Source organism: Xiphias gladius, chromosome 14 (assembly GCF_016859285.1).
Source record: "Xiphias gladius isolate SHS-SW01 ecotype Sanya breed wild chromosome 14, ASM1685928v1, whole genome shotgun sequence".
NCBI lineage: Eukaryota > Metazoa > Chordata > Actinopteri > Istiophoriformes > Xiphiidae > Xiphias > Xiphias gladius.
Window position 1 is genome coordinate 7998863 of NC_053413.1, and position 15065 is coordinate 8013927.

At 41.6% G+C, this 15065-nt stretch overlaps 1 protein-coding gene across 3 annotated transcripts in view; it reads right to left on the reverse strand.

Annotated features, from left to right (window-relative positions):
• The window catches only part of sugt1 (SGT1 homolog, MIS12 kinetochore complex assembly cochaperone), a 22227-nt gene continuing 7162 nt past the window's right edge, over positions 1–15065 (reverse strand). For all 3 annotated transcript variants that reach the window (XM_040143698.1, XM_040143696.1, XM_040143697.1), the window contains exons 10-13: positions 12622–12729; positions 3542–3632; positions 2382–2557; positions 1–818 (exon numbers count right to left, since the gene is read on the reverse strand). In XM_040143698.1, the coding sequence (XP_039999632.1) occupies positions 717–818; positions 2382–2557; positions 3542–3632; positions 12622–12729 (477 nt within the window). In that variant the 3' untranslated portion in view covers positions 1–716. The remainder of the gene's footprint in view (positions 819–2381; positions 2558–3541; positions 3633–12621; positions 12730–15065) is intronic.

Below are 15065 nucleotides of genomic sequence, written 5' to 3' on the forward strand. Positions count from 1 at the left end.
TAAGCCGAACAACAAATCCTTTATTTACACTGTAGCTGGAATCAAACTGATCCTGGCCAGTGCTAAGCCACTGGCTGACATTTCACACAGATTCCACACTAGTCAGTTTGCAGAGTATTGCTGTTGACTTTCTACTGAGTGTATAAGAAAAAAAACTGTATGAGCCAAGAAATGCATTCATAATTTTCATTTAAATATCTCAATTGGTTCGTTTTTTTTCAGTTTTTTTTTTTACATTTTTATACAAGTGCTGATAATAGAGAGTCATCAAAGGCTCCTGAAAAGAAAGGCTGTGGGTGTTCTGAGAAAACTTTGAGAGAAAATAAGAATCTGATGGTTGAATTTGAGCATTTCAGGTCATTCAGTCACATTTGAATCCAGACCTCAGTTCCCTTTTGAGTCCATTGGCCTTTAAAAAAAAAAAAAAAATCAGATAATGGAAATGAATCTGTTCAACAGATTATTCAAATGAACTGACTCCATCTGGAATTAAGCTATTGCAGAGAGTAGGTCGTGTGTGGTTTTGACGAGTGACAGTGGGAACAACGAGGCTCCCTGCACTAACGCGGCGTGAAAACACCAGAGGGACGACATAACTGAGGGGAGGAAGTGGATGGCCGCGGAGACTGCAGAGCAAGGAGGACTCCCGCTGGAGCTCTGATGGACAATTGTGAAGAAAGATGATGTCAAACAAAAGAGAGGGGGGTGGGGGTTGCTCAGTACTTCTTGAACTCTGCATCGTCTGGTGGGCTCATTTCCACTTTTCTCTTGCCCACATCTTTCCAGTTGGTGCTCAGGACTGTACCACCTGACTCCATCTGCACGGGGAGGAGAGACAGAGGGAGAGCAGCAGAACAGTCTGTCATCAGTAGTTATGCAACACCTTCTCCCTGCTTAAAAATGCTTAGACAAGTCAGCTGCAGCAACTTTCCATAAGCATTGATGGACAAAGTTGATTTTTTTTTTTTGGACCAATATTTAATTTTGAATATCTTCTTTCTTCATAATAGGCTGAAAAGTCAAAGAATTCAAAGTGCTGATCTCCATATAAGCTGACCTTTATTCTCCTAAAGGTCTTCTGCTCTGCGTAGTTTAAACCAAATGTAGAGACTTGACATGAATGTTAAAACACCATCAGCTGTGGTTTTTATGTTGGAAATTACAGCAAATCCTTTTTCAAGTGCACCGCTGTACTCCAGCATCGTGAGTCGTAGGTTAATAACACAGAATGCTGATTCACCCCAATCATCAAATCATTTAGCTGCAATCACACACCCTTACACATCCTTCCGTACAAATAAATACACTCGTACGGAAGCTCATTAACTAGACAATCAGTTACCGCTGCACCAGTCCACACTGCATGTACTCCGCTACTTTTTCTTCAAATGATGTGTGGATCACACAGGTGCAAATAAATAATTCTTTCATTTACGGAAAACTACAGTATTTTTCTTATTCACATATTTGTGACTGTTCTGACTGGGGGTCATCTAACTTTGCACTCAGCACCTCTGTTGTAGAGTTTGAAGAAACGTGATTTTGGCAAAATAACGATTATATCTGGACAACATATTTACTGAAACTGGAGTACACAGACGGGGAGCTCATTCAAACGGAGGAGCAAAGGCAAAGAATGGAGGCAGACAGGACCGTCCCGCAACGAAACTCAGGAAACTGGGAGTGTTGCTGTGGCCACTGCTCCCGACAGCTGACTGAGGAGGAAAACTCTGCAGCAGAGAGTGGGACTTGTTACTGTGTTCAGACAGAATGCAAAACCAATTTTAGGATTGTTCTTGAGTTTGTGGTGAGTTCTGAGTCCAGTCAGAGGCAGAACACAAACACACAGACGCACTCCCACAGACACAGTCAGTGCATCTGTTGCTAGCTAGCTTCCAGCTAAGGTCCGGCTAACGTGTACAGTTGGTACAATGTCCATTTGGGGCAAATAAACACCTACGATCCAGCAGTGAAATCTGACCGATATGGCAGGAGGCAAAAATTTGCTTTGCTTTCTGTCTGAACAGAACTCTAATGATCTACAGTTGCTGCATTCAAAACTGTGTCACTTCTTGGAAATCTAGTGGATGAACAGACCAAGGGCTAATTTCTGTGTTGTTTTGTGTGAACTCAGAGACAAGCTTTTCTCCAATTTCTCAAAGCTGCGGAGTGCAAAGTTACCAAAACCCATAATAAAAAGGCATCTCTTTTATGACCTGCTAAAATATGCACCTAACGAAAATGATGTTATACTAATGTTAATAACGGTACCTCTTCATTTAATCCCACACGCGTCCTTGTGTGCAAAATAACATGCGTGGTTACTATGGGTTCTTGAATACCGGCCAAAAAGATGCATGTCAGTTAAGATTAAAACTTACAAAGGACTTGTTCATGGCTCGCTTGACCTCGTCTGAGCCATCTGAGTAGATCTGCTGGAAGAGCTTGTTGAGCGCCGCATCTCCCTCCAGCTTCTCGTTTTTCTCCTCCTCACTGATGTCCACCACCATCTTGTCCCATTTGCGGGTGTAGTGGGACGATGATGGGTACTGATCCGCTGCAAAAGGGAAACAGTGTTTAAAAAGACTACAGTTCATACAGTTTCAGTTAAGACAGGGTCAGAGAGACTTTACACCAACTGAGATGCATTTGGCAAGACATCAAGCAGAGTTCGTCAAAACAACGAAACAAATAGCTCATTGCGTTTAAGGAACAATGCGTGTGTTCATAATACTTTGACTTTTATCATCGAATGACAACAAGATGTATTAATTGGCCTGGTCTGAATTAATTTCACTCACTTTGCTACTGAATCATCCAACTTGGATACTGACGGATCACAATGTGATTTGATTTCTATAATTTCTGGATGCAATACGCCCACTATAATCTCAACAAGAGATGAAGAGGGAGAGCGGGAAATGCAATCCCAGACACAGATTTACATAAATACAGCACCAGACACATCGCAGACATATTGAGGCCAAGTGTGGCCATACGGCAACGTGATCCCATAAAGTCAGATGCCAAATATCATGTTTGAATGTAACACTGGCCTAAGTCATAAGAAGGCACTTATAAACAGGGTGTTGTACAGGGTGAGCTGGTTGCATGGAGGATAGTTTGGCTGCCCACTTAACTTTTACTCTACCTTACACACACACACACACACACACACACACACACACACACACACACACACACACACACACACACACACACACACACACACACACTTACATAAGTAATTAATCCTGTCAGTAACAGGAATGTGTTGGCTAAAATACTGAGTCATATTTTGCTGTCATACCTTTCCCTCTCCCTGCCTACTTTTGCTGTCAGACTAATGAAAGACTCTAGCAGGGCTTGACTGCCCAAACTCGTTTTATTGCCGAACAGACAAACACAGGCGCTTATATTGATCTTTGCAAAGAGAGAGAGAGAAGAAGAGGCTGAGGGAGAAAGGGGGAGACAGCGTGATGAGAGCACAGACAGGAGATAGTTGGGGGAAGAAGCGTAAATGCCGAAGCTGTGGACTGACTAGGATTGAAGTGCTTGATGCTGGACTCCTGTCCTTCTCCCTCTAGCTTCTCCCATCTGATGGCATCTGTCTTCTTCATCTTGATCTCCACCTGACAGAGAAGAAGAACGAGAGGGAACAAGGAAGATAACAATGTTTAGCAAAATGGCCTTCTTTGGTGCGAAGGACAAAAATAACGCTTCCATTAGAGCGACATCTTAAAAGTACAGGACATCAGATCATTATTGAGGCCAGAGAGACTGGCTGTTCAGAGCTGTCGTCAACTCAGCTTCCAAATGTGTGTGTGTGTTTGCGTGAGAGAGACATCAGGGATATGCGGGGGCACAGCTCAATCTCCAACCTCACTGACAGACATACTGCGCTAACGAGATGCCTGTCAGCCAGAGGGCCAGTGTGAGAGACGGAGCAGGAGGGAGAGGAGAGGGAGGAGGAAGGGGAGATCCTAATTCCACACAGCAGCATCTGATCCAAATCATTACACTGGGAGAACATGGGATAGGAGGAAAACAATGTGTGGAAGGAGGACATGGACACACACTTTTAACACTGAGCTGCATTGACAGGGCACATACCAGCGAGACACGCGAGCTGCAGCGCTATGTGTCCCCCCACGCCACCCCCTACTACCCATTAACGATGTGTGTGTGTGTGTGTGTGTGTGTCAGTGTGTTTGATATGAAAGACAGCACTGGTTATGTCGGTGCAATTAAGGAACATTTCTGCTCTGCTGGGCGATGCGATGATTCATTTATGAGGGTGCCAGAAGAGAAGAGGGGAACCAAGAGGTAGACAAGGTTAGAGACGAGGAGGCAGAGAGAGAGGCTGAGTGGCACTGAGCAAAGCGTGAGTGAGGGGAGCAGATTGAGGGAAATGAGACAGTATGATCGCTGCTACCTTCTCCAGCGAGATGATGAGCTAGTGCGAGTGGCGGTGAACTGATTGATCACTTTGGTATGTGTCAGCGCTTTCTGCCCCACAAAGGGCCTCTTGCACAGTGAGGCATCTGTGCAGTGTCCGAAGGTAACTTTCCAAAGAGCAGAGGAGCTAAAAAAAGAAGATCTCTGCTGAGAATACCAGTTACTGCCCAAATATATCATATTCGTCCATCAGAAGAGTGTGACACATAACTTTTTTTCCCAATGCAAGTTTGTGCGCACAATCAGAAACTCTGTGATGATTAAAACATTTTGCTAGCTTACTTATGGAAAGGGAAGTTCATACATTTTGACATGAACCGCAACGGATCTTTTACAGCAACTGCAGTTGGAATATTACAACTTGTCTTCCATCTATTCAACCCACATACTTGCATACACCAATGTGCTTCAGCAGGAGCGCCTATCGGGTGGTAGAACAGCTTCAGAGAACCCCCGTCCCCCCACACCTTTCTGAAGTTGTAACTGGGGGCCTGTATCCTCACTTTCACACCCACTTTCTGCTGCAACCCAGGCGTACAGAGGTGAGGAAGCAAGCAAGGTTCGAACTTCGCGGTCAACCTCTCCTTTTCCATCCTTTACTCAACTATTTCAGTCACTTTTTGTGTGTGAAAACAATGTAACACTACGAATGTCAGGAGAGACGCTCATGTGTATGAACATGTGGCATCTCGCTCCTCTTTATGATGGCTGGCATTTCAACCTGCCTTTAAATATGGCCGTTCAAAATAGTTAGAAATACTTTTGCCTTCTGATGAGATTGGAAAAAATTTTGCGCTAGCTCTTATAGCATACTGTACATACAGGAAGTAAATGAAAAAAAAAAAAGTGATGGAAAAGGAGTTCCGCTTTGAAGTTACTAAACCACCACTGTAAACACTGCTACAAAGGTGGGTCATATGAGTCAACCACTGTTGAGGTGGAAGGAGTTATTTTGAGATACCAGGATTCTGGAGATTACCTTTACCTCCAGTTCATTTTCTGCATAGACTGTTAGAGCACTTGAAAAGGATTTGCATGAAACTCTCCTGGCTGCAATCCTCAATATAAATGATAGGCAACTGTGTCACAAAATATCTAGTTCTTTAATATAGTATAGAAAGGTACAAGCCTGTGTGCGTAAAAATGTAAGAAGGGAAGTTAACGAAAATTTCCAAGTGCATATCGCTAAGAAACATCCAAACGCTTTTTACTATTTTGATAACTGATTAATTGTGTTAGTTATATTTCAAGAAAAAATGCCAAACATTTTCTGGTATCAGCTTCTCGTGTGATATCAAAATAACCCGAAAATCTTTGGGTTTTGGACTCATGGGTAACATAGCATTTAGATAATCTACCTTCGCAAAAATGTATGCATATGTATTTATGTTTTCTCATAAATAGGTAAAAAGTGACACCATGACATGTAGCGTATATTCTATTGTTTAATTATCCAGGAGACAGTTTTTAAAAAAAATAGTGATTCATTAAACCCTGCTGATCAGCTGTCAGGGTTTTTCCTCTTTGTCAAAGCAGTTTGTGTTTGACAAACTGATTTCAATCCATTTTTGAGACAGATACTGCTAAGCATATGAATTCATTTTGAGTTTTTGACGGATGCACCTGAAATCTGGGTACAGACCTTTTGAGCTCTGTTAGGGGTCTGATGCTTTGAAGACCTCAGTAGGTATCAAAGTGTTGATTTGCCAGACATGTCTAATGGCTGACAAATGCTGCTAATTGGAGTTCAGCCTAATATGGCTTTTATAGCAGTGCTTGTAATTCTGATTAATAGATCTTAAGTCTTTTTTAGTATGTGTTTAGATTTTTTTGGTTACCCCTGTGGATACAGTTTCATATTCTGATATTAATTCTAAAATAATTTTAGTCCAGTTATCTAGCCGGTAGAGTTGCTCAAGTTTTGGTTTTAATGAGGCTTGTAACAAGGCAGCAAGTCATATGCCTGTCGGACTGTTTTTTCTGGATTGACTCATAATCAGAGAAAGTTTCTGGCTGAGAAAAAGTCTGAGAACAGGAAAGAACACTGCAGACCTGGCAAACTAAATGTTATCACCTTAATATTACCAGCCAGTGCTGCAGGTGCCATTTACTGTCTCGAATGTTTTTGTGTGTTTTTCTTTCTGTGTGTGAGTCAAAGTGTGTGTGCTTCTATGCGTGCTCCTGGGCCATACAACATTAATCTGCTGCCACATCTGCGTTTCCTGGCTTTTAAGGGACATGGCAGGCCAGGCACCGTGTGTGTGTCTCTCTGTGTGCGTTTCTGTGTGTTTGACAGGCGAAGCGATGGCTCGTAAAGGGATGTGACAGCAGAGCAACATACAGGGGCCACCACCCACAGGACCCCAGGGGCTGGACTATACAATACTGCACTACACACACATACTGGTCTTACATTAGTTGTGAGGACATTGACCTAATGCATTCCCTAGCCTCTTACCCTAACCTTAACCATCACAACTAAATGCCTATCCCCAACCCTAAACCTGATTCTGACCTGAACCCTCAAACCAAGTCCTTACCATCAAACAGCCCTTTAAAACTTGTGAGGACATCCTCACTTTCCCAAAATGTCCTCACTCCATTAGGGCTATAACTCAAACTGGTCCTCACAAAGATAGAAGTACAAGTACACACACACACAGACGTACATGTGGGCACACACACATGCTATTTACAGAGGGGCACTGGGGTCCTGTGTCGCTTGTCACATGTGTTTGTAACCATCGCCCCCCCTTCTCCCTGCCATGACTCCTCACCCAGCATCTTCTCCCTCTTTTTCCAGATCCCTGTGGATTTCAAAACAAGCTCGCCTAAAAAGACACATAAATGAAATAAATATAAACATTCTTAGACGTTGACAGGCATGCAAATTAAAGAGGGGAGATGCCACTTTAGCTATTTGCCGAAAAGAGATGAGTTTGGAACTGAATGAACAAGTGATTGTGGATTCAAAATTGCGTTGAGTGTGTTAACGTGCACGCGCCTGAGTGTGTGTGTGTCAGCCGTCTGTTCTGATCAAACACACTGGTGTGTAATTGGCTCCCCGTTGTCGCGGTGACCCCTGCGGTTGGAATGTCTGTCGTAGTGGAGGACAGGAGGAGGTCGCACTGAAGATAATGTGCTACAGACAACGCTAACGCACACACAGTGCGAATACTTTGTGTAGATGGCACAAGCATGAGATTACTGTTCAGCCTCTGTATTTGTATGTGTGTGTGTGTGTGTGTGTGTGTGTGTGTGTGTTTGTGCGCATGCACGCTCATGCCCGGCTTAGCCTTCCCCTGCTAAGTTGTCTTTAAAGACAGCGAGGAGATGAAGCGTAAACATTGTGGAGCGAAGAGTGCAGGGCAGGCTATTACAGAGACAGACAGACCGACATTGGTTGGGAATCAACAGCTCCGAGGGCAATGCATTTAAAAAAGAAAACAAAAAAAAAACAAAAAAAACCCCTTCATTAGGGATGCATGCCAATCTGGAGAAACTTGATTTGCTGATGCCGTTGTTCATTTGAATGTTTTTTCCCCCCAGTGGCTCCTTGGCTTCAGAAAAATGAAATGGCTCCAAAAAATTTAAATGAGACACGCATCGAGAAAGCTGCTCAGTTTGTTGGGGTCTCTCACATTGTTGTGCATGCGTGTGCATGCACGTCACCTGTAGTTGATTCAGAGTTGGGAGCTTTTATGCCATTTTGAACCTCTAAATGTTGTACTTACCAATAAGGAGTTATGAGCTTGGTGTTGTGTGTGTTGTGTGTGTGTGTGTGTGTGTGTGTGTGTGTGTGTGTGTGTGTGTGTGTGTGTGTGTGTGTGTGTGTGTGTGTATGTAGGGTCCATGTGAACCCGAGGAGCCCAATGGACCAGGGAACAGTCGGGGCTTTGTGGGAGAGGAGGAGGGTTGAACACTCTCTCTCGTTATCCTAGAGCTGGGTGTGTGTGTTTGTATGAGCGTAAGTCAGAGTGAGAGACAGAAGGTGTGTGTGTGTGTGTTTGTGAGAAGGTATGGACAGATTGACAAAACAGTTGCAAAGAAGGTAAATGAGGAAGAAAGAGAAAAAAAAAAGTGACTGTAGAGATGAGGAGAGGGAGTCTAAGACCATCTTCGGCTGTGGTCTCTCTAAGACTGAGCCCTTGTTTAAGCTGCAACCCACGTGCACCTCTGGTATGCAGTGTCTGCTGTTGCCATGGAAAAGTGAGAAAGTGAGTGAGTGTTTTCTGAGGGGGGCAGTTTTTTCGCAGGGCAGACTCTACTTGGCACGGTGTAGCCAGTGTATATAGTTCACACAATGTAGACACAAGGTTATATAATGCTACCAATCAAATTTCCCAACATCTTCTGACAACTCTGGCACCACACAGTGTGTCATTCCAACACGTGTGATCATGTACTGTCCTATCATTCCTCCCTGTGGCCTTGCTGTAAAATAAACTAAAATAAATATCACCATTGCTGTCAGAGGTTCTGGGGCTTGGCTTGCGTTGGGATTTTTAAAAGTTAATACCACAACCTATCTTTTCAGGCACTTGTGAACCCTTGTTTTAATGTTGTGGCTGATCTGTGTTAATCTAAAACAAAACATACATAGGGCTGGGCACTTTTTGACTTTCAGTATGCTTACTAAAAATCATACTTTTTTGATACCTTGCTCAAAAATTCAAAGCTGTTTATTTTTTTAAGCAAAAGCCCTTTTTATTTCATAACACAAGCGTAACATCTCAAATGTCAAATAGTGTCAAAACACATACAAGATTACTTGTAAAATTAATTGGGACTGTAGATGAAAATTACCCTAAAACCTAAATTAGCTAAATCTAACACATTTATATCATATTGATGATGTGTAAATTTTTATAAAGTAAAGTTAATACATTTTAATTTTTTTAATTTAAGCTAAAGACAGGGTAGTCTATTCACACTGTAAACCAGAAAAGAACAACAACACAGACCAGTCAAAAGGCCAGATTTACTAAGGCTTTTGCACCTGTTGGCTGGAGTCGAGCTTTATGTGTCATTTTAGCAAATAGTTGGAAGGTGCGTCTCTTTCCACATTGCAAGAAAGACTGCACAAATAATAGTTGGAGACATGCTAACACAGGTTGATTGTGTATTCCGCACAATTTTCTAAGGTCACGCAATTTTCAACAGACCGTTTTATGAGGAAAGTTTTCTGCCTCTGAAAAAAGTGTAGCTGAACTTAATGCAAATGGGATTTACAAGAGCCACAAGGAAGGTTGTGGCGTGAAAAGATATGTGACTTTATCTTAGTGCGACAGCGAGTGGTTGGAGCACAAAAAATATCAAGATAGCTGAACTGAATACATTATCAAAAAATAAAGAAACTAAGAAAAATATAGACTGACATATAAAAAACGGAATTCTTAAAAAGAAAAATAGAGCAATAATTATAATAGAACATTACAACTATTTTTTTCCTACAAACGGGGCAGGGAGTGACCTGGGTTTATAAAACTTGAATATGCACTTGTCAATATTTGTATTGTAAAATCCCAACAGGCTTCATCGGCACTGTTGTCTTTACAAATGACATTTACAGTATATAATGCATAAGGCATTTATGTAATGAATTTGACTGCATTTACCTCAGTATTGTAGTAAATGTCAGCTGTATCAATACCACCTTTACTCCATTCCTCTCCACTTGTGTGGGTGGCTTGTGTACATTTTGAGCATCTCTTTTTCACTTCACATAAAGGACATCTGTCAACTATTGGAATTAATATAAATAGACCTAAAGATTGTAATTTTATAGTTTATGAGTAATAAACTTCTTTTCCTCATGTGGAGTTTTACTTTGGTTAAAGTAAATGTTGTGGAGTTAAGATCACTAAATTTCATAATTTATTTTTGGGGAGAAATCCCAAAGCTAAACTGCGTCCGAAGGGAAGTCCCAGGATCAGTCCAGCACCTGACTGCGTAATGAGCTGCTGCTTTGGTAAATCAGGGGATACAGTAAATATACAAAGATAAGGCTGCAAATTCACTGAGAACTGCAGCACAAATGCCACGCTCTTAGGAAATCTCGCCTAAATTTAGTCAAAAACTATCTGATCAAAAAACGAGTAAACCGAATCTGCCCTGACATTCCACAGACCTTGATACCAATACTTGATACAGTTCGATTCCCAGCGCTGTGTTTAACAATAAATTATGGTTTTACCACCTGTGTAAGGTGGCATTAAGTGGTTAAAATGCAAACTACGTTCTTACTGACTAAAATTATAATCCTTAGAAAAGGGTTACATCAAGGGATGCCTCTGAAGATGCTATGTCCAAAAACTGTGGAAAGATTGTCTACCGCCCTCAGAATAATAGCTTTTAAGGGTAAACAGGATCCCAAGGAACAAAGCAAAGGTTTATGTTGTACTGTATTGACAAGGTCAGGTTGTTCAGTGCCCTAAAAATCAAATCCCTCCCCTTAACGATTGAAACAACAATAGAAACAACTCACACAAAAACCTGCCTCTTGATCCACAGGCTAAAACCTGACAGTGGTCTAAACCCTGAATCAGCACATGCTCTGCCAGCACACTCATTAGCCCACATCCTCTATAGTACACACTAATTAGTCTATAGTTAAAAGTGCCCTACCTACTCATTAGGCCCATTATCACTTTAAACAGTGCTGAGGAACTCTCTGCAACCACAGCCCTAATAAATGTGTGCATACGGTTTGTGTGTGTAGGGGTGAGGATTTGTGCATATGCGTCAATCTCCTGTTAGCTGCTCAGATGAACTGCGCCAGCGTCTCCACAGGAGCTGGACTGTATACACGAGAGTGGATTTTCTCATTTCTTCCTCAGCTACAGTAAGCTTTACCAGCATTAAGGAATTATAGGTGGTGACAGTCTACTTTATACTGCTTTAAATTATTGAAGAGATTAAGATGTTAATTTAAGACTACTAACCCAAGTAATGATCAGCAACACTTTCAGTGAGCCGCTTAAACTTTCATCCGCATGGTTTTCTCCTTTGCCTTTTTTCTGTTATCTGATATTTGATTACTTGCTTTTTTTAACAAAGATACAAAAATAATAATGATCATCTATTAGGACAATAAAAGCCTGAATACACAGACAAACTATCATGTCTCTTGATGCTCTTTGGTAAAACTGCAGTTCAGAGGACAGAAGTGCCTGCTTTTCTCCCGTGTGTGACATTACTACATCATATTTTCTTCACAGCAACATAAGAAATGTTCCCTGCCATGTTTAATAGTCTGCTTCTTTTTTGTTGAGAGTAACTTCTAGGATGGGAAGGCTACAGACAGTGTTCCACTGATTCTGTGTAAGATTCAATGACTTTTAACTGACTTTCAAAAAATTAGCTGGAGTATTTTCATGACCTAAAAATGTTTTTCTTCCTTGTTTGTTCATGTTGTTCAGAAAAACTTCAAAAAGTTGTAAAGTGGTAAACGTTTCATTTTCAACTACAGCTGGGCTTGCTGAGAAGAAAAAAATCTGAAACCTATTATCTAATACTACTCTATGTGAGAAGCAGGTAATTCAATATATGTTATTGTTATTTCACGACACACCCAGCAGAAGTATCATGTTTCCTGACTTTCTTCTTGGAGGATTACATAGCTTCACATTCAAGGATGCTCCAGAAATGGCCAAAACCTTGTATGCGTTCATGACGATGCTGGCACCTACGTTATCTACTAAGACTGATGCCATATGATCATCTTTTATTTAAATGTTTACCCCTCATTGTTTAGTTAGTCATAGCTACTGTGACCCTAGCAAGGCCAAAAGGAGCATTTTTTTTGTCCCGTGTGCTCAAACATCAGAGAACACATATCACAATACTTTGATGCGTCCTTTAGTGTACAATGAACCGTTTAACACATCTGGTGTTTTTGAAAGCATTTAAGTCTGAGAGTCTGAGTTGGTTACTGCTTCACGAGCATGTCACCTGCCTGAGTAAATTGTCTGTTGAGCCTGTCAAAAACATGTCAAATCATCAAAAATGTATGCCAGAATGTAAAATATTCATAGCTGCTAATGTTAAAATCAACATTTTATTCCTAAAAAGTGCACTCTCTGTTGATTTAAAAGTTTCTACAGGACATTATTGACATCTAAACGCTCTAATCAAGATAACTGAATGGGATGGGTGTGGTACCTTGGTGGTGAGGATCTTGAAGTTGCTCTGTTGAGGGACGATGGGGTGCAGGAGGTAGAGGTGGAAGTTGTAGTACTCCCCTGATGCCAGCTGTATCTTGGCATCGAGCTGAAGACACCAAACACACCAGATATTAGTCATTACCCCTCATTGTCTGCCTTAAAGTTTAGTCGTAAGCAACTAGGAAAACATACAAATATGTCATAAAGTCTCATATAAGGTAGTACCATGACAATGATGTAAAACATCCATTCAGACAGGTCATTTTTATAACTCTTCTTAGATCAGATAAAAATTCAACAATCCTTGTGGTGAAAGTGTGGCACCAATATTTTTCATTTTATTTAAACGCAATCTTTAGGAAACAGAAAATTGAGGAGCGAGCAGGGGGTAAAGGTGTCAGCATGTCCATGAGAATAATCATCTGATGTGGCTGGCGTGACAGCCAGGAGTATCCTTGCCCTGTCCCCTTCAGCCACAGATTGACCGGTGATGGGGGGGGGGGGTCAGACAGCTCCTAACAGCCTGTCACTCACTGGGACGGTCTTGGTGGGTAGGAGTCTTGCAGGTTTAGAGGGACACGGGCTCAGCTGTGGCCCACACACTCATCACTTGGTAAATGCTGCCCTCATATACAAACACACTGTATGTTACTTTATTTTATTTTTTGGACAAACACTACATCACTTCAGCCTGTAATCATGTGCAATGTACCGCCTACCACTTCACTAAAAGTGGACTTTTCTGATTTCAGACCAAATTAATGCAAGAAGTAGTTCATCGGGGGACAAAAGCTTAGAAAGTTAGCTCAAGTAGCTTTTGGGCAATTCCACAAAGCTATCAAAGCCTTAATATTAATTTCCAGTTGAATTCCCGCACTGTCTGTAGGTATACAGCTGCTGCATACTCAGTCACCAGGGAAAATAACTGGAACCGCTGCCTTTCATCTTTAATTTCTTTTGTCTATACTGACCTAGTAAAAAATATATGAACTTATCTCTACTTCGCACCACAGAGGCAGCTTAACAAGTGACTGTGTGATTCAGAGTGAGTGAACAATTTCTTCTGAAATGGGGTAAACTTAGTTTGTTATTCTATTAGGAAAGACAAAGCCGTTCCCTGGGGTGCCCTGCAGTTACCCCTCTGAGAGGGCGAACAAGAAGTGGAAAGACAGAAAGGAAAAGAGAAAAAAGGGAAAGAGAGAGGGTTGTCCCTGGAGGACTGTGTGGCTGATCCTAGATCAGTTATGCCTTCTATCTACAGACAATTAGGAGGTTGGAAAAGCTGGGGAGGGTAAATTGTTCTTAGATCTGTACTTTAGGGGCAATGTTAACAAGGCACCACTTGAGGCATGGTTGGGTCTGTGGGGAGATCGTGTGTGTGCGTGAGTGTGTATGTGTGTATGAGACCCATCTAATGGGCCCCCCTGAGGAATCACCCAATAGCTAACCCATCTCTGTTCCACACACACACACACACACACACACACACACACACACACACACACACACACACACACACACACACACACACACACACACACACACACACACACACACACACACACACGAGAGAAAACACAGACTCTCTTCACTTCAATACTGCATTTACAGTGAATAGTTAGGTGAGTAGCAGATGAACTGATTTCCAAAATGCATAAAGTTAAAGGTGAAACATTCTTTTCAACATTTTAAGCAATATTAGTGAATTATTTTTGTTTTGTACAATTTTAGAGTGAAAAAAAAGAAAGGAGCACCATACAAAAGTTTGGGTACCCCAAGAGATTTGAGCTCTCAGATAACTTTTACCAAGGTTTCAGACCTTAAGTAGCTGTTAGGGCTATGACTTGTTAGAAAAAAGCAAGGTGATGCAAATTTCAAAGCTTTTTAAATACTCAGACTCCTCAAACCTTGTCCCAAAAATCAGCAGCCATGGGCTCCTCTAAGCAGTTGCCTAGCACTCTGAAAATTGATTTCCACAAAAGCAGGAGAAGACTATAAGAAGATAGCAAAGCGTTTTCAGGTAGCCGAATTCACAGTTCGTGATTTAATTAAGAAAGAGCAGTTAACAGGAATGTTGGAGGTTAAGTTGGAAGACCAAGAAAACTTTCTGAGAGAAATGCTCGTGGGATTGTTAGAAAGACAAATCAAAACCCCCGTTGACTGCAAAAGACCATCAGGAGGATTTAGCAGACTCTGGAGTGGTGGTGCACTGTTCTACTGTACAGTGACACAAATATGACGTTCATGGAAGAGTCAGCAGAAGAAAACCTTTCATGCATCCTCACCATAAAATTCTGTATCAGGGGTTTGCAAAGGAACATCTAAACAGGCCTGGTGCATTTTGGAAACAAGTCCCGTGGACTCATGAAAGATAAAATCGAACTTTTTACTGAAATGAGCAAATGTTTGTTTGGGGAAAAAAGGGAGCAGAATTTCATGAAA